The sequence below is a fragment of the Sander lucioperca genome, chromosome 14 (genome assembly GCF_008315115.2).
Source record: "Sander lucioperca isolate FBNREF2018 chromosome 14, SLUC_FBN_1.2, whole genome shotgun sequence".
Taxonomy (NCBI): Eukaryota; Metazoa; Chordata; class Actinopteri; order Perciformes; family Percidae; genus Sander; species Sander lucioperca.
The window spans coordinates 18,466,976-18,486,376 of NC_050186.1; the positions used below are offsets into that span (position 1 = coordinate 18,466,976).

General features: G+C 39.0%; 1 protein-coding gene across 2 annotated transcripts in view; it reads right to left on the minus strand.

Annotated features, from left to right (window-relative positions):
- Nucleotides 1–6,553: 6,553 nt before the first annotated feature.
- The window catches only part of LOC116047229 (ephrin type-A receptor 7), a 156,400-nt gene continuing 143,552 nt past the window's right edge, over nt 6,554–19,401 (minus strand). The window contains exons 10-19 of one of the 2 annotated variants that reach the window (XM_031295875.2): nt 16,618–16,743; nt 15,575–15,760; nt 12,082–12,143; nt 11,424–11,540; nt 10,925–11,011; nt 10,448–10,600; nt 7,909–8,099; nt 7,641–7,805; nt 6,980–7,174; nt 6,554–6,935 (exon numbers count right to left, since the gene is read on the minus strand). In XM_031295875.2, the coding sequence (XP_031151735.1) occupies nt 7,060–7,174; nt 7,641–7,805; nt 7,909–8,099; nt 10,448–10,600; nt 10,925–11,011; nt 11,424–11,540; nt 12,082–12,143; nt 15,575–15,760; nt 16,618–16,743 (1,202 nt within the window). In that variant the 3' untranslated portion in view covers nt 6,554–6,935; nt 6,980–7,059. Of the gene's footprint in view, nt 6,936–6,979; nt 7,175–7,636; nt 7,806–7,908; nt 8,100–10,447; nt 10,601–10,924; nt 11,012–11,423; nt 11,541–12,081; nt 12,144–15,574; nt 15,761–16,617; nt 16,744–19,401 lie in introns of those variants that run through there. The other variant, XM_035991463.1, reaches the window with a different exon arrangement.

Consider the following 19,401-nt stretch of genomic DNA (forward strand, 5'->3'; position numbering starts at 1 on the left):
TGTCATAAACAATCATAAAATGGCATAGTATAGTATATTGTTAAAAAGTCATAATATAGTATGTCGAAAAAGTGATTAAAAAAAATGTATCGTATAGTAGGTCAAAAAAGGGATAAAAAGTCATAGTATAGTAAGTCTAAACAAATGATAAAAAAGTCATAGTGCAGTATGTCCAAAATAGTCATAGTATAGTATGTCGAAAAAAGCGGAAAAAGGCATAGTATAGCATGTCGAAAAAAAATCATAGTATAGTATGTTGAAAAAAGTGATAAAAAAGTCATAGTATAGTAAGTCAAAAACAGTCGTAGTATAGTATGTCAAAAAAAGTCAAAGCGTAGTATGTCGTAAAAGAATCAAGAAAAAGTCATAGTATAGTACGTCGAAAAAAGTCGTAAAAAGTCAAAGTATAGTATGTCGAAATAAAGTCATAGTATGTCAAATTATTGAACCCTCAACCTCCAATCTTCATTAGATCTTCAGCAGCTTATCTCACTGAGCTATCTGTGAAGCTCATAATGCAAAAACATGTCGTATAGTATGTCATAAAAAGTCATAGTACAGTATGTCACAAAAAGTCATATTATAGTCATAGTATGTCGAAAAAAGTGGGAAAAGGTGATAGTATAGTATTTCAAAAGTATAGTCTTAGTATAGTACGTTGAAAAAAGTCATAGTATGGTATGTCAAAAAAGTCATAGTATAGTATGTCGGAAAAAAGTGATGAAGGCATTCTATAGTATATCGAAAAACGGAAAAAAGGCTTATTATAGCATGTCGAAAAAAGTCATAGTATAGTATGTCGAAAAATGTGATAAAAAGTCATAGTATAGTATGTCAAAAAAAAGTCATAGTATGTCGGGAAAAAAAAAGGCTTAGTATAGCATATCGAAAAAAAGTCATAAAAAGTCATATTATAGTATGTCGAAAAAAGTGATAAAAAAGTCATAGTATAGTATGTCGAAAAAAGCGATAAAAAAGTCATAGTATACTATGTCAAAAGTAGTCATAGTATAGTATGTCAAAAAAGTGATAAAGTCATAGTATAGTATATCGAAAAAATCTTATTATAGTACGTCGAAAAAAGTCATAGTATAGCATGTCGAAAAATGTGATAAAAAGTCATAGTATAGCATGTCTAAAAAAGTGATAAAGTAATTGTATGGTATGTCGAAAAAAGTGATAAAAAAAGTCATAGTATAGTATGTCAAAAAAAGTCATAGTATAGTATGTCGAAAAAGGTGATAAAAGTCATAGTATAGTATGTTGAAAAACGTCATAGTATATCGAAAAAATCTTATTATTGTATGCTGAAAAAAGTGATAAAAAAGTCATAGTATAGTATATAAAAAAAACGCATAGTATAGTATGTTGAACAAAGTCCCAGTATAGTAAGTCGAAAAAAATGATAAAGTAATTGTATAGTATGTCGAAAAAAGTCATAATAAGGATATCAAAGAAAGTTTGGAAGAACATGCAAACTCCACACAAAAAGTCTAAGTCACGCAATACACACATTATAAACCCAGAGAAAGCACTAAACTTAAACGGTGATAACACAAAAACTGTATGAGATATCAAAAAGTTTAATCATTTTCTAATAGCGGAAGGTTTTGGGAATAGTTTTAAGTTTAAATGACGTCTGTAAGTGAAAGTATGTGGGACAAGTCTAAAGAGGTTTTAAAGATTGCTCCGTTGATATATGATTGATACATCATAAAAATGTATAAAAGTCATAGTATAGTTTGTAAAAAAAATCATAAAAAGTCATGATATAGTATGTCATAAAAATGTAAAAAGGCATAGCATAATGTAAAAATGTAATAGAAATGTCAGTATTATGTCATAGAAATGTAATAAAGACATAGCATAGTATGTCATTAAAATGTAAAAAAGTCATACTATAGTATGTCATAAAAATGTCATAAAGATTCATAGTATAGTATGTCATAAACATTTCATATAAAATCATAGTATAGTATGTCATAAAAATGTAATAAAAAGTCATAGTATAGTATGCCATTAAAATGTCATAGTATAGTGTATGATAAAAATTTAAAAAAAGTCATAGTATAGTATGTCATTAAAAAGTCATAAACCAAAATTTTATTTAAAAGTAATAGTATAGTATGCCATAAAAATACATGCTGCTGCTGATGAGATGCCTCCTGAGAATCTTAATTAGCCTGACATAAGCATAGTGTTTTCTTCATCACATCACATCTTGAAAGCAAGCAAGAAATTTCTGATATGCCTCCGATAATGAATTATCCAGATCTAGTGTTACTGCAGCAGGAGTTCACATGCTGTTTAGCCGAGGTCTGCTAAGCAGCATCTGAAGGAGATGATGTTTGATTGCGTGGGAGGTTTAGAAAGCTGCAGACAGCGATGGCTCTGAGATGAAACTCATTAAGTCTCAAACTCCAATACGCAACTCCAATAAGAATTTAATATAAAAAGTATGGATTGCTGCTGTGACAGTATGAGATAAATAAAAATATCTCACTCTCAAATGTATGCCCATAGACTGTCATCAAACTTGCAGTACATTTGCACACATATAATATGCGCATACACAGTATTGTGCACAGACACTGACCCATTCGAGCAGGCACTAAAGCACATACAAGCACACTCACTTCTACACACCCACACAGTTGCCCACAGCAATCCCACACTAAGTTAATTTGCATTTACAATAATTTCCCATATGCTCAGTGCTAGTCTAAAGGTGGGCATTGTGCAATAAAACAGTAAGTTAATATAACCTCAGTCCTGGAGAGAGAGACTTAATAAGTTCACATGGTAGAGAAGAGAGAGAAAACCATGAACAACAGAAGTAGGCGAGGAGCGGTAACTGCAACTTGAATTCTGTATAAGAGGATATAGGGCATTAACCTCTTAACACATAGATAAGTAAGTAGTACAAGAGGCCCAGGTAGCCTTCAGGTGAGAGGACTGAGTGAGCTCTATAGGCTATCAGTTCATTTCTTTGCAACCAGAAGTGAAGTTAAAGGGTAGACGGATAATTGGAAGTTTATCATTTAGACCCCATTCTCCTTAAGTTTTCAGCTGCTTAATGAGTCTACCCTGTTCCCTTAGGCAAGACACTGAAACCCAAGTTCTACTGTGAAGTTCCTTTAAAAGGTCGATTCACCCAAATTCCAAAAAGCATTTTCTTACTTATCTGTAGTTTTGGTTTTATTTGGCTCGATTGAGATAGTTAAGATTTCTGTTGCTACTTCAAAACAATAAAGGTAAATGGAAATTTCACTGTACTGTGTCTTTCCAGAAACAGGGTCCCAGCTGCTCTAAACAATCTATAGACCTTTCTGTGGATAGTTTTTTATTTGGACTACTTTTGCCAAAGAAATAGTTCCTATGAAAGCTGTTTAAGATAAGGTCGGCAGATCTCCCAGAGAGACACCGTGTCTGGAGAGATACAGTATTTTGCCGTTAATGTTTTTTTTTATGTAAATTTCCAATGTTTTGAGCACCACGAATGAAATTATGTTATCTTGCATTGTATTGGAGTGGCACAAATATCAGATGTTGATGATCTCAAAGACTGGGCAAATGAAATGTGCTCTGTTGAGTTTACTTGTAAACAAACAAAAGTTATGTTTACACTCAGTGAGTGTTTTTGAGGAGTACATTTTCTTCATAAAACATTTGCAAAGCAATTTCTTTTTACTATTTTAAATTGTGCATTGTTACGTTTATTAGCTAATATTACCTATCTGCATTGCCAAGTGAGAAAATCTGTTTCATGTAATTTTGGTAAACTGAGCCCTTAGACAGCTATACTTTGTTTTCTAGGAAAGAAGGCAAGATAAAAAAAGTCTATGACAGTATGTTTATGTCATGTTTATATATTTATGATAAATGTTTATGACAGTGTAGCCTCGCGTTGCCAGACCTTCCTCCACAGTGCTGCGGAGGAGGGTCTGGCTAGTCCACATAGCATTTTGGGATGGGAGAAAAACGTGCTCTGCTTTATTAGCATTTCTTTAAACCAATCACAATCGTCTTGTGCGGCACTAGCAACGGTGCCGCTGCAAAATAGCCTCAGGAAGGAACTTGTTTTGGTGAAACATGTACGTTCAAAAGTTGTTTTAGTCGTGCAACAGAAAACTCAGATTGGACAGATAGTCTAGCTAGCTGTCTGGATTTACCCTGCAGAGATCTGAGGAGCAGTTAACTAGCCTGGTTGACACCAGACCCTTCTCACTTGTAACTGAGAGTGGGTCTGGGGAAGGTTCATTCACAACTCATTTCCAAAGGGGCGTCACCAACGGGAACATCGTTGATACAGACTAATGACAGTGAGACACCCTGCATTCCAATTTAAATTGTATTTCTGCTGCTATACATTCAAATATCTTTAAATAGATTAACAAGTAATTATTATACTAAGTATTTTTAGAATTTAGGTTAGAAAGGGTGATCCTAGCCTTTTGCAGACATATTTTGGCTATAAGTGTATACCTGTATGCAAATCGTTGCGTTTATGAAAAATTCTATTCTATCAGCTAATATAATTATATTTTCCTAAACTCTTAGATATCGATATCGCCCTAAAAAAAAATTGGTCGGGCTATAATGACAGTTTAGTTTTGAGGTTAACATCCAATCCACAAATACAAGACTGGGAGAAAGAACATTTGCTTGTGTTGGAGATTTTTTAATAACACGTTTTAATATTGCAACAGCCATCAGATTTTCTTCTAACAGGTAAAAATCATCAAAAAACGAAAAAAGAAACTTTTTTTTCAGTTTTATATTCCAAACACCAGTTTCTTGGCTATGGCCCTAAATTCAAACAAATAAAACCCTTACACAGTGAGCAGATATTATATTCAACACATTGTTTTTCAAACAAATTATAAAAATAGATTTAGCATTTTCAAATACATATTTACAGTATTAAACATATATCGTAATGGTCACAGTAACAGAGGGGAAACAACTTGAGTTTCATCGTGGTGACGAGGTCCAGTTTGTTGTGTTAGGGACTGCGTGTGTGTCTTTGTAGTTTTGTGTGTGTGTGCGTGTTTCAGGGGTTTTCAGGGACCATCAGGGAGTGTTTCTTCAGATATGTCAACATATGCGTGATCACATCTATAAGGACATATGAGTTTATTTAATTTGACAAAACGTTTTACGGAGAGGAAAGTACAAGGAGAAAGAACAAAAAACTAATTTTGTACCAAATACAAACCAGTTACAATATTCAAGTCGAAAATGTATGATAATCTAATAATGCCCCGATAAACTTCCTCCTTCAAGTCTCCTGTATTGTAATAGGACAGAAAAGGCGAGGGGCAGATCACTGTACAGAGAGAATTCGGGGTTATCTGGGAAAAAAGTGCAACCACATAGTATGGCAGAGCATGATATTAACAGCAACATAAAATCAAACATGATAATCCAACAGCTACAAAGAGAAAAAAAAGTCCATATGACATTCCGTAATACTTTATCCATACTGCAACACACATCTGTAATGTATACAGCAAATCCAATTATAATGGACCTAAACTTAACTGTACCAACTCCAGTGTTCAAGAATACACAGATACTGTGTGCTGACAGTAAAAACCCTCCAGTGTTCCTCTCACTCCCTGTGTACAAAATAACTCAATTATAAAGGTATAAACTCAGTTATATAATAAATCAACAAAATAGAAAGAAAACAAGAGAACACAATATATTTTTTTTTTAAATACTATAAAGTTAAATAAACCATCCTAACCTCTTTTCTGCAGAGGTAGTGTTACAGTCTATAAACATACATAAATATCTGAAACGGGCCATCTTCCAGAGTTGACCAGTGCTCTATGCAGAGTATTAAACATGGTAGTGAGAGAGGCTTTGGAGAGGAGGATTATGTTACTGAGATGACATTGAGTAGAGCAAAGGGGAACATTCAATGTTTTAAATGCAAAAATAAAAAGAGAAACGACAGATAAAGTAAAGAAACTCTGACTGATAGTAGGGAAACAGACAGAGACATACAACAAATTAATGAACAATCAAACACGTTTTCAACCTTAACAATTATATCTTTAGTATCCTGCAGCTTTTGTTTAACCATCAGTAGCCCCAAAGAAAAAAAAAAAAGCAGGTTGAAGTTCCTCAAAATACAGTATGTCATCATCACCCATAACCTACTGTAGCTGTGTTCTTCCCGTCAGCACACTTTATATGCTGTACTATACTGTCTGCTAGCTGTGTTCGTTTAGCCTCTTTTGAGGCCTCAACAAACTCTTCTAACCTCACATTTACTGGACACTTGACATGGGACAGCACAGTCTTCTTAAGCTACTGCAGCCATCTTCAGAAATCAGCTCGGACGTACAATGATATGATTCTGTATCCGCGTAGTAGATCAGTTTCAGTTTGATGTAAAATAAGCTGTGCCAGTTCAGGAGGGAGAGGAATTCGATCCAAGGCCAGTAAAATACTTCCTGGCTTTGACGACATATTGTTTTTAGTGAATCAACGTTGTGGTAAAGGGAAATTCCACCCAAAATGTGAATTCTTTTTTTTTTTTTTAGCACTAGTTCATAACCGGTGTGTTTGCAGCGTAGTACATCTGTGCCCCCTCCCGCAGCTCAGAGGTCAGCTTCAGACAGAGCCCGTCCTGCTAGAGACAATATTTCCTTTGTCTTTACGCACTGATCCAGAACCAGTGAGATGGAGCTGACACAGTTATTGAAGTGCAGATTAAGGTCACAAAAAAAAGTCAGGTGACATCACTCCTCTGCAATCCCCCAATCGCGACAGGAACACTGCTCGTCTCTGAAGGGATTCATAAAAAAACGAAGGAAGGAGTCAAGGAAGGCATGAGGATGTGTGGGGAAGGTGGAGTAGACAGAGTGCAGTTAGCTGAAAGATCTGTTTCTTTCCTTCAGTTTGGAAGAGCTCTCTCTCTCTCTCTCTCTCTCTCTCTCTCTCTCTCTCTCTCTCTCTCTCTCTCCTCTTCTCCACCCCATCATCCATCTGCACACACGTGTGGGTCTGCAGTAGCACTGTGAGAGTAGGTGTGTCAACTGTTTTTTAGACCTGCACACCACGGCCGTGCATTTGGATGACCTGGGCTCTGAGGGTCTGGATGGCAGCCAGTATCAGCTTCTGGTGCTCAAGGGAAGTGATGCCAAGGCTCAGTACATCTCTGTGGAAAAAAAATTGAGAAATATATTGGACACTATATCATTGGCAGGGGTTAGTGACTCCATGACCACGAAGAAAAATGCTTCTAATAATCATACACTTCCTATTCTAAAGCCTCTAAAAACTTCCATAGCATGTCATAAAAACGTCATAGTATAGCATGTTTACACTCTAAAACTTTTTTAATTTATTACATAAGAGAAAAAGAAGCATATCCACAAAAATGAGAAGCTAGAACCAGATAAGATTTGTGATTTCTGCTTAAAAAATGACTAACAATCAATAATCAGAATAGTTGCTGATTATTTTTCTGAAGAATTATAAAAGAACCAATATCAAGTAAAATACATTATCCCCCAAGTAATGTATTTATTCATGCAAATATTGTTCTCTTATTATCTCACTTAGCCACCCTCTCTAAAACAGGAAATTAAAGGTCACTGAGACAGTTGTATAAAGCCACTTACTGTACAGTCATTCGTGCCACAGACTCCAAGTAGCAGTATCCTGCGGCAGTGAAGTTGTCCTTGTATCGGCCCATGTCCACTGCGTCCAGCCACTCTCCCACTGAGTTAAAGGATGGGAAGGAGGGCAGAGGCCTCTCTGCTAGCGTAATGGATGAACTCAGGGTTCTAGAGGAGAAGAAATAAGGTTGATTCCGTGGAGACAGGACATTTGTATAACTTAATGTATACAGCCATCCATTTACTGAGCCGATATATTACTAGACGGTACCTGCGTGCCAATGTGGAGGAACCAATACCATCAGGGGAGCGAATGCTCTTGCTCAGGGCTGAGTGGATCTGGCTGAAGCTGGGCCTCTCTGTCCTCTCCTTCTGCCAACAGTCCAGCATCAGCTGATGGAGATGTGGAGGGCAGTTAACTGGAGCCGGCAGCCTGAAACCATCCTCGATGGCCTTGATCACCTACGAGACATGCAGAAGAAGGAAAACAATTATATCAGGTTAGAAAATCCGGAGGTAGTGTTGTGATTTTCCAGTACTTATATTATAATTGGATACATTCACAAAAATCATGTGTGTGACTGGTAGGGCAGGGCAGGGGAAGCAAATGTAAAAAAGTAGAGTACTGTATTTAAAACTTTTTTTTTTAACTTTACAGTGGCTTAGTTGCCAAGAATAGAAGCCTTTGGACAGTACAGGTCCTACTTGGATAAATAAGAGAAGAAAAGTGCTGGTGCTTTCATTTTCTCTTGTCACTAATTACAACACCTACAATGTTGTTGCTCTGCATTGTTTTGCTTTTTGGTAATTTCACTTATTTTGAGGCAGCATCCTTTAAGGTCACCGAGCTAGCCAGCACCAACTGCAAAATAAACAGAATTTCAAAGAGAGATATTGCCAACCTAAACAACATGAGCTCTATACAAATCTGCAGTAATGTATTGATTAAAACTACTACAAAAAATGTAACCATACAGCGAAGAGGCAGCTATTATCAGAAAGAGAATAAAGGTGTCCCTGCAAAAACTGAACGATGCAAAATCTGACTGACTTTGCCTGTGGATTGAAAGGTCACTTAACAGGATATTCAATGTCTCAGTGTCACTTCACAGGATATTTGATGGGGTACAATAGTTGGGCTCCTATCAGCAGAAAATGTATTCTAACATTTTAATTTCCCTATAATACAATATTTTTGTAGGCCTGTGAAAGAAATAAAAAAACAGACTACAGTGATGAAATAAGCAGACCAGAAGAGACAGTATTTTCTTATACCTGACCCACTCTAAAAGATAGGCTACTAAATACAATGAGTCCTAGAAAATGATTATCTGAGCTCAGCATTTTTCATCTAGCCCTGTTAAACCTCACTCTCTTCAAATAGCAGATCATGAAAGTATCCCTTCAGACATCCTCAATGTTCCTCGCTCCTCCATCAGACTAATGTTGTCCCGATTCAAAAACCATTCACTGTAACACCTCACAAGAGAAATTCTCTCAGTATCTCCAGGGACATGCGATACGTCCTCCTCCTGTATCACTCTAAGAAATACAATCTCCTGAAAGGAGGAAATAGAGTATAATCACAAAAATGACATCCATCAGCGGCATTATTTCCTAAAACACTCTTTCTTCTCTCTACCTAAACACCCGCCGCCCCACTCCGCCATCCTCTCAGCCCCTTAAGGCCCTATCTCACTAAAGAGCATTCATGAAATGCTTTTCAGCGTTTGACATTTTCCATTTAATCAAAGCCGGTAGGTAAAGGGCACGATGGATCACAGGTGGACAGGCGGACCAACAATTCCGTTATAATATAATGTATCAATTTAAAGTGGATTAATATCCCTGGTGCTCTACAAGTTTGACCTTTGCCCTTTCAATTGGAAAGTTTGATAATATGAACTAGGCTGAGAGGAAACTTTCTCTTGCTTTGTGAAAGGGCACCAGGAAAAAAAGGACTCAAAAAGCAAGCTATTCTTGTGCCTGCTGAATAACTCATGCATATTAATTTTGGACATTAAAAAATGGAATATGCTAATAATTCGTTGCTTTATAACTGCACATGCCTGCATAAAGTGTAGACATTATTTTCTGATGACAGTAATTTGAAAGGGCATTAGCGTGATGAAACTTTTGGACTTGATGATTGATGACTTAATGCTCTGAGTTGTCGTCAATGAAAAGAAAAATAGTCACAAAGAATATTCTGCCCTCTCATGACTTCCTTCAAAAAGCAGAATATAAACAACCTTTTTTTGAAGGACAAAGTAGGAGTGATGACAGCGAAACAGAGCACCCACCTACATTGACTTGGAAATTATAGATTTCTAGTGAAAAGCTGCAGGGTCCTATCGACTGGACAATCTCTTCAACCCTCAAATAGCAAGCGCTTTACATTTCCTGAAAGAGGGATTTTTTTCCCAGAAGGATTTTTAACACTTTTAAGAGCCGGATGGCATCCATGGACAGGCGGAGGCCACTAGAAGGAGGTCAATGCGTCCTTAAGAGAAAACAGGATTGGTCATGGAGCTGATGCAGACTTAAAGAGGGGGAGTTAGGCCCTGCAAAAGCTTTCAGAGGTACTGTGGCTTCTTGGCTTTCTTTTAATAAGATTCACACTGGGCATGGATACAGAGTTCATTGATAGAGGGAGGTGAAAGAGAGAGGGAGACTGGTAAAGTGCAGATATTCTGTAAAAAAAAAATGGGAGGGAGGAATATAAAGAACATGACTGGGGAGATTAATGAAAAGCACACTCCTATCGCTAAGCTTCTCTCACACACACACACACACACACACACACTTACATCCTGGTTGCCCATATCCCAGTAGGGTCTCTCTCCATAGGACATGACCTCCCACATGACAATGCCGAAGCTCCAGACATCTGAGGCCGAGGAGAAGCGATGGTACTGGATGGCCTCTGGAGCGGTCCACAGTACCACGCTCTTCCCTCCATGCTGCGGAAGAGAACCAGAGAGGTAGACATGGGGTAAAAGGGTGAGGAGAGTTCATAGAAGTAAAGCTTTAATATTCTCTTTGAACAGCTTTGAACATATTTTAAGTAGATCAAAAGAATCGTTAGAGGAGTGGAACCCAAAAATATCCAGGAAAATTAAAAAAAAACTAAATATGTTTTTTTTCTGAAAGCTTAATTATATGACCTCAACTGAACCTGACATAACATGTGTTAACTCTCATTTGGTCCAAGGCTCATTAAAAATATCACCCGTACATGTTGCTGCAGCACACATGCCTATGTTTTCACCATGGGGTTTTCTTACCAGTGTGGTGTAGATGGCCTCTATCTTGTCCTCTTGAAGAGGTCTGAAGCCGGATACCTTGCAGCCCAGGTTGGAGTTAACCAGCACCTGAGGGTGGGAAAAAACTGATTAGCATTGGTTACATTTAGAAAGGAAGCAATCTCAGTATGAGCTCTTACCACCCTGGTGGGCAAAGCTCTTATCGCACCAGGGACAATTGATTGTTTACAAGAACAAACTGCCCGTTCTTCATTTTCCGCAACATGACCACTGCATTTGCAGTTGGACAGACTCTCTTTTTATGAAAATGCCACTCATTGAAAACCTAAATGTGACAAAGCGATTTCGCCAGTGTTGTCACGTCACTTTGTGTACTACTCTAATAAAAAACTTACAGGCTAGTGATTGTCAAAGATGTTTGCAGACAAGGACAAATTGCATTCTGTAACCCACCTGCGAAAACTTGCAATAGCCTGCGACATACATCACCTCTATCATCTCCTCCCACCTGCTCCCTTACCTTGTGTGCGGCCAGCCGTTTGTGGATGAAGCCCATTTCAGTGAGGTACTTCATTCCTGATGCCACACCAGTCAGCATATCCATCAACTGCATTACACTCAACTGGCCTTCATGTTTCTGAGGTTATGTGAAGAAAAGAGATGGAAAGAAGAACGAGGAGTAGATGAATGGAAAAGGAAATGAAAGAAGAGAGGGGCAGAGGAAAAAATAAGTTGTGTATATAATATGTATGTACAGTAGTGATCCAAAAATGGTGGCACATTTGTTACTACAGTACAATGTTGTGCTCACTGAGCTGAATCACTTTATTTGGAGAATAAAAACAAATAGGCCATTAATTCATGTCCTTATAAACCACACCGCAGTGGTTTTACAGAACAGAGGGGCGCATCTTTAAGCAGAAACACTCCATTTGTGCTGTTAATTATGGTACGTTCTCCTTATTACTGTAATGAGCACTGTTTTGCTGCCCTAGGACTGCACTATAATAAGTGAATTCAGGATCATTACAACAAAATGCCTTGTTTGTGAAACGGCTCCAAAACAGAAGGTAATGATGAGGCTTCATTTTGTTACTAGACGATGAGCAAACACATCTGCATGTGCATTTGAAGATAAATGCATAAGCAGGCATAGAAATTACACACAATAAACTTACCCTAAGGAAGGAATCTAAGGCTCCGTTAGACATGCTCTCCACTATGATCATCATGGTGTTACCTGAAGAAAGATAAAGAGAGCAAGACAGGAGAGTGTATGAATATGTGAAATTGGGGTAAAATAGAGAGAATCGAGGGGCAAAAGAAAGTGAGAGAGGTAATAGAGACACAGAAAGGGAGGGAGGTAGAGAATAAAGTGAGTCTAGTCCACTTGGCAGCATGGCAGCCATTGTGCAAAGCCATTCCTCACCCAGTGAACTGTGGTGAAGCCACGAGAACCTGTGTGCTGCCCCAGCTGTCTCAGCAAGTTTAACGACCCTCACACACTCGCACAATCTGTGCATGACCATACACACAGACCAACACGGTCCGGGTATACACTACACACACGCACAACAAATGCATGCATGCTCACACACATACACACTGTGGCCAGGCGCAGATGGCAGGGATCCAGCAGTGCTAAGAAGTGCACAGAGAGGAAAATGAGACTGCAGCAATTGGAATAGAGAGGAAACAAGGAGAGATGAGTGGATTAGGGCGCTTGAGAGAGTAAAATAAACCTTCATAGATATGTAAACAACTAAGAATTCAAAGAAACAAAAATGTGATATGCTCTCAGTACTGACAGTCTTTGCAGAGACATTACAAAAATAATAATTTGGCATTGTAATATCCACAATTAATGGTTTGCCAGTATTACTGGGCTTTCAGGATAAGCTTACTTACTTCAGGTTACTTACAACACGAGGGAACTGTGAGTAAGTACTGAGACACTGCCATACTGTACATCATGTAATTAATGCGAGTTGGAGAGTGAATCAGGGGTTGAACTGTGTGTTGGTGAGTTGCAGAGGGCTTGGATGACAGATACATTTAGCTACAAACAAGGACCTATTGGAAAGGATTATATACTTTGTTTTATGTGATAACCCACTAAAAACATAATATTTCAGAGGATGTCTAACAGAAATGCAGAGGGAGGAAGGGAGAGAGGGAGTAAAAACTGAGCGCTTTCTACTTCCTCACACAAATTCATACACACTTGTAAGTCATCATTTGAATTTAAAACAGTGTGCGGAAAAATTGTTACCTGTTGTAACTTTTATGGACTCAATCAGGTTGCCAGAGCAGATGATGAAAACTGGAATATCTACTTGTTGAGTGGGACAAATATCACATATTCTTGTACGTAAAGAAACAGAGGACGGACATCATCACAGCCAATCATACTTGATAAAGCTACCTAGTAGACCTGTGTGTGCTGAAATAGCAACAACAGTGGATTGGCTCAACAGCTCGTAGAACTGCCCACCAATGGTTGAGCGCGGGAGCAGTTCCTACCCTGAGATGTTGCATGTGAAAACACTCCTGGTAGGTAACAAATCCACGTATTGCATTTTCTATAATCAGTGGTGGAAAATATCTCAGTACATTTACTCCACTACTGTACTTATGTACAATTTTGAGGTACTTTCATTATGAGTATTTACATTTTCTGCGGCTTTATACTTCTCCATGACATTTCAGATGAACACACATTTTCCACTACATTTATCTGACAGCTGGAATTTATATATTAAAATTTTATATTAAAAACATGAAAGAAATGGTTTAATTTTCATAGCTGTTTAAATTATTAAATTATCAGAACGAGTACTATTACTTTTGATACTTTAAGTACATGGAGCTGATAATACTAGATTTTGGACCTTTACTTGTAATGGAGTATTTTTATATATATTTTTATTTTTACAGTGGTACTGGTACTTTTACTTACTTCTTCCACCACTGCATATAATCCTGGAACTGCCAGTAAGAAGGTGGAGAAAATGGAGGTTGATGAAGAAAAGGAGCATATAGAAGTAGAAAATAAAGAAGTAGGGCAGAACCGAATAGTTTGAAGCATCATTCATAACATTGCGTGAGTGTTGTCTTTCCAAAACAACATTTTCACTGCAGTAAAAAAACGGTTTGCTCTCCCACTCGCGGCACACAGAGAGGCACGCACCTGTATTGTCTAGCAGCAATCTAACAGCACCATAAACTACATTAATATAACCAAACAGAGGATTTTATTTTTATTTTTTTGGGGTGATGATGTCATAAAATTTGACGACAATCAAAGCTTCGAAAGTAAAAAAAATTGGGGACACTATGTTTTTAAGTGGCCTTGAGTTATGGTTAAAAATAATAGGAATATTAGTAAGAAGGCTGTTTGCAGGTGGGTGAGGTGTGGTGGCTGGGGGATGGAAGAGGGCTGAGTGAGAATCTGGGGGGGGGTGGGTGTAAGTGATGTAGAGAAGGTGATTTGTACTCTAACAGTATGTGGGTGTGTGTACTGTTTGTGTGTGCATGGATGTGTGATTTCATGCCAAGTTAGGAAGCAGGCAAGCAGGTGTGTGTATGTGTGTCAATGATAGTGAAAGAAAAATGAGCATATGGGACTGCCTTTGGATGTGTGTGAGGGAGCATGCACTTGTGTGAATGTGTGTGTCCGTGTGTGTGTGTGTGTGTGTGTCCGTGTGTGTGTGTGTGTGTGTGTGTGTGTGTGTGTGTGTGTGTGTGTGCACGTGATGGTGGGAGAGATTAGAGTGGATCTCAGTGCCCCGCTGGGTCTCTAGCACCAATTACTGTACCCTGCACATCTGCTGCCATCCTACTGAGCACAGAGTGTGTTTGGGCACTGTGCCCACACACACACACACAAACACACACACACACACACACACACACACACACACACACACACCATACTGAGCATCACTGCGGCAATAACAAAAACTTCACAAACTCTTTAAACCTTCACCTGCCATTCCCATTAACCCCTACCTCATCTTCTCTGTCTCTCATGTCTCTTTTCTCCGTTTCCTCCCTTCAAGTTTTTTTTTTTCCTCTCCCGCTTCTTCCATCCTTTTTTCGCTCTAGGACCTCAATTGCTATCTGTCAGCAGAAAATGGGCCTTGATGTAGCTCAGCTGCTGCTAGCATACGCCATCTAACCCCCTACCCTGCCGTCTACTCTTCAACCTTTTCTTCTTTTCCATCCTCCCGTCCCACCCCTCTTGGCTGTGAGCATTGACCCTCTCCGTGTTTTTGATTTTAAAGTGGTCGGAGTATCTCAGTGATCTTCTCAAATCTCTCTTCTCCTGTCCATACTCCTCTTACAGTTTTCGTCCCATCTGTCTCCATAGTACCAGAAGAAGTGACCCCCTCTGCACGTGTGATATTGAAATGGTCAAATTCTAATTCACTTGTTTACCCCATTCCGCTTCCCTACAGCCTTGCTTCCATTTTCGCATTCCTTCCTCCTTGGTAATGGAGGTGATGAACCCCTTTATGATACTAAAGGTGATACCATTCCTCCTTTGATCCTTGGATACCCAGGATATTTCCCCTTCTATGCTTCCTTTCATCTTCACCTGCTCGCCTTCCTCCCAAACTGCTATTCACCTTCTGCTTTCTGCTTGATCTCCCTCCCCATCCTTCTTACCCGTGGTGATGACGCCCTCCAGTCGGATGATGTTGGCGTGGTCAAACTGCCCCAGGATGCCGGCCTCGCTGAGAAAGGAGCGGCGCTGTTTGTCAGAGCAGCCGGCCCTTAACGTCTTTATGGCCACCGGCAGCTCTCTCTTACTGGGCAGCTTAAGGCAGCCGCGACACACCTCCCCAAAGTCGCCTGTAGGGGGAGACAGACAAACAGAGGTCATGATCCATATCGATTGATGACAAACCAGAGAGAGCGGGAAAAGAATAGGGCAGGGTGTTGCAGGTCAGACTGATTATATGGAGTAACATCTGTGCAAAGATTGAAAGAAAGTCAGAAGGAATGAATGGGAGTTAGAGAGAGGGGGGAATCAGGTTGGAGCAGAATCAGGTGGAAAAATACAAGTAGAGTGATGACGCAAATGAACAGACACTATTGAGGGAGAGAGAGACATGGAATACAGAGGGATCAAAGAGAGATCAAAGATGGGGTAGGGTGCAGGTGAAACAGTGGAACATCAAGTGCAGCCAAGGCAAACAGTGGAGCTCGATTTTGGCAGATCAGTAAGTCGCTAGACTGATTGAACTGGTTACTACAATTCTTCTCAAGGCAGGGTGAGGGAAAGGGCAAAAAATTGAGTTGCCTCATGATTACTGCAGCCGTTGATACTCACTACTCTGCTGCTTTTGCCTCATCTTATTTTACTTCGGTTAAAGAAAAAAAAGAATTGCATCATTTCTACTGTACCATGCACTCCATATTTATTATATCTTTCTATACCCAAATAGGTGCTCATATCCTGCTGTAAATTTAAAGGTGCATTCCACCAAGTTTACACATGAAGATAATTTTACTCGTCACAAGAAGTACTGCTCAGCCTGTAAAATGGCTTCTGTGGCTCTGAAATGGGCTTTCTAAAGTCTGAAATTGATGCCTTGGCCTTTGCTCCTTCGAATACTAAATCGCTGAAGTACCCCTTTTAAAAAGAGCAACTTCAAAGAGTTGCAAAGTGCAACAATTCTGCTTGGTTCCCATATACAATCATGTACCTGTGTGCACAATTCTTTCTATCTTGATGCTCGAGTTGTCCAGCTCCTTGGCAAAGGCGTGCACGGCTTGCAGCAGGTCCTCGCAGGTCTCGGGGTCAATGTAGGTCCTACGCGTTGGGATCTTAACTGAACACACAAACATAGAATATAAGACATACCTCACAAAAATTAATTTAGAAGCGTACTGGTGAAGCAAGAATTTCCATTGTCCATAAATTCACCAGGACAGCAACACGTTTGTCTGCAGAAAGAAACACATTAAAAGATAAAAGTCTGCAGTCCCAGCAGCAAAATGTCCACATGAGGCACAAAATAGATAAAAGGAGCCAGATACCATTTAACTGTGTATAAGCAGATAAATACAGATAGCTAGCCAGCTGTTGTGTAAGTATAAAGGGTCTGTTGCCCTGATAGTACCTCTCCCTCTCAACACAAAGCAAAACATTTCTCATGTCTGCATCACTTTATGCTCTACTGAGGCTACAGTCAGTGGAGAAATTGGTATCTCTGCCACCTTCAACAAAGAATTTCTTTCTGTATGATTGTTGACAATTTGACCAAAATGTGTCTTGGAAGAAGCCCTTGCTCTTTGATCCAGAGACTGAAATCAATACCTCACTTTCACCATTGATGCTTGAGACTGCTGAAACATTTTCTCCTATCAAACCCCACTATAACTGTAGGGCTACTTTAAACATCTCAGTTTGACATGTTAAGCCAGTTATATGTGGTTATAATAACCAAACATAACCCCAAATTAAAAATACTATTTAGATAACTGTTTTAGGGGGATTTTTTTCCATTTTAAAGATCCAAAATGCTTCCTTTTATGTATTCATAACTTGTCTAATTCTACGTTTTTGTTTGTTTTGACCTTGTGAACTCCAGAGGCAAACAGAAAGAACGACATCAAACGCTACGAGTGCTCAAATATGACTTTGGGTTTCCTCCACGCGGCTTTAGCCAGATCACAGGGCTCTTCCACAAGGTTTTTTGTCCTTTCTGCCTGCTTCAAAATGTTATCTCACACACACACACACACACACACACACACACACACACACACACTCACACTCACACTCACACACAAAATAATCTTTAAGCAGAAATTGAGACAGTACATAATAGACAGTAGTGCTGAGGCAGAGAAAACCTTAAAGTGCCACTTGTAGTAGGCTTGCTGCTTTGTTGTTGGTTTTAGAGTTTGGGTACTGGTGCTTCCCAAAAATAATGACAGCATAAAAGTAATGTTATTTTTGGAGATTGTCTTTGCCTACAGGGTTGTCCTCTATCCATAATGTGTGAGATTTAATAAATAACCTAATAAGTATAAAAGTGATGTATTGTGGGCTTCAAAACTTGTTAACATACAGTAAAACAAGAGGGTTTAATATCAGTTAAAATAGAATAGAGTCTAAATGCAAATTACATTAATTATTTCATGATGCCCTTTCCAATCTCCACAGAAAAGAAGGTTATTATTAACGATTAGCATGGCTAATTTCTTTCAAGGACCTCTAGAAAATCTCTTCCGTGACACTAATGAGACAACAATTGCAAATTCCAGCTGACATTTAAAACAGCAAGTGATATTGACCCCAACTGTTTGACTGTACACAACAAAACAAAAGCACTACCTGGTTTCAATGAGCATTTTTTTTTTTTTTTTTATCAACTGCCAATTGTATTTACCGAACAATAACAACTAGCAAATAAACTAGCCAGCAGATAGCCAATAACCATTAACCAATGGACTATAGTTCTCAAATAGTTGACCTTTGACCCTAGTTACCACATGTTAAGGCTAATCTTCCAGGAAAAAGGTACTGGCACTGGCACTTTTCCGAAACGCCAGGCCAAAGCTCTGAAATGTGATTACAGCTCTAGATCGACTTGAGGGATCCTATACTGGCTGCCTCATAACGGCTTATTGATCCAACACACACACACACACACACACACACACACACACACACGTTTGCTTGTGTGTGCAAACACACTCACAGGTATGCTTGTGTACACACACACACACACACACACACACACACACACACACACTTTGACAAATAAAGGCTAAAGTTCAATTATGAAGCAAATGAAACCTTTTCTATTCAAGGCCAGGGCTAAGTGGAGGATCGAAGACTCTTTTCTGACAAATAGGGTTTTCAAACACACTTACAGCTTACAACCTGCTGTGCAGTACATACTGTGTACACACACACACACACACACACACACACACACACACAGGGGTGCTAACATGCCTCATAAAATAAACAATCGGCTGCAAATGCTCAGATACACGTATGACACGCCGGTGCATGCTTCATTGGTTCTGTTGCTGATTAGTTTCAGGGTTAACTGTGTCACTGCCATGAGCGATTGAGGGGAAACTGAAGCATATTTACACTTGGCTGCATAATCTTCAGTGGACCACAGAGTTAGCATGCCCAAACCCATATACTTTCATTCTTAACAAAAGGCCACAAACTCTTTATTATGCTTTATTATCTTTCACCATTCATTTCCCCAGACACCTTCTCTGTCTGTCTCTCTCTGACATGTAATCATACTTTGGATGATATCTAAAAGTGGTCTATTAATGGAGATGGCAGATGGGTCTTGATCCGTTTCTCCATCCACCCATCCCCTCATTGCATGTTTCTAGGTCACATACTCCAACATAAAACTAATGTTCTGAGCAGTGTCACTTATGAGTCTCTCCGTCTCTGCCAACTCACCTCTTCATACTCTGACTCTTTTCCCTCTTACTGCACCCTTCAC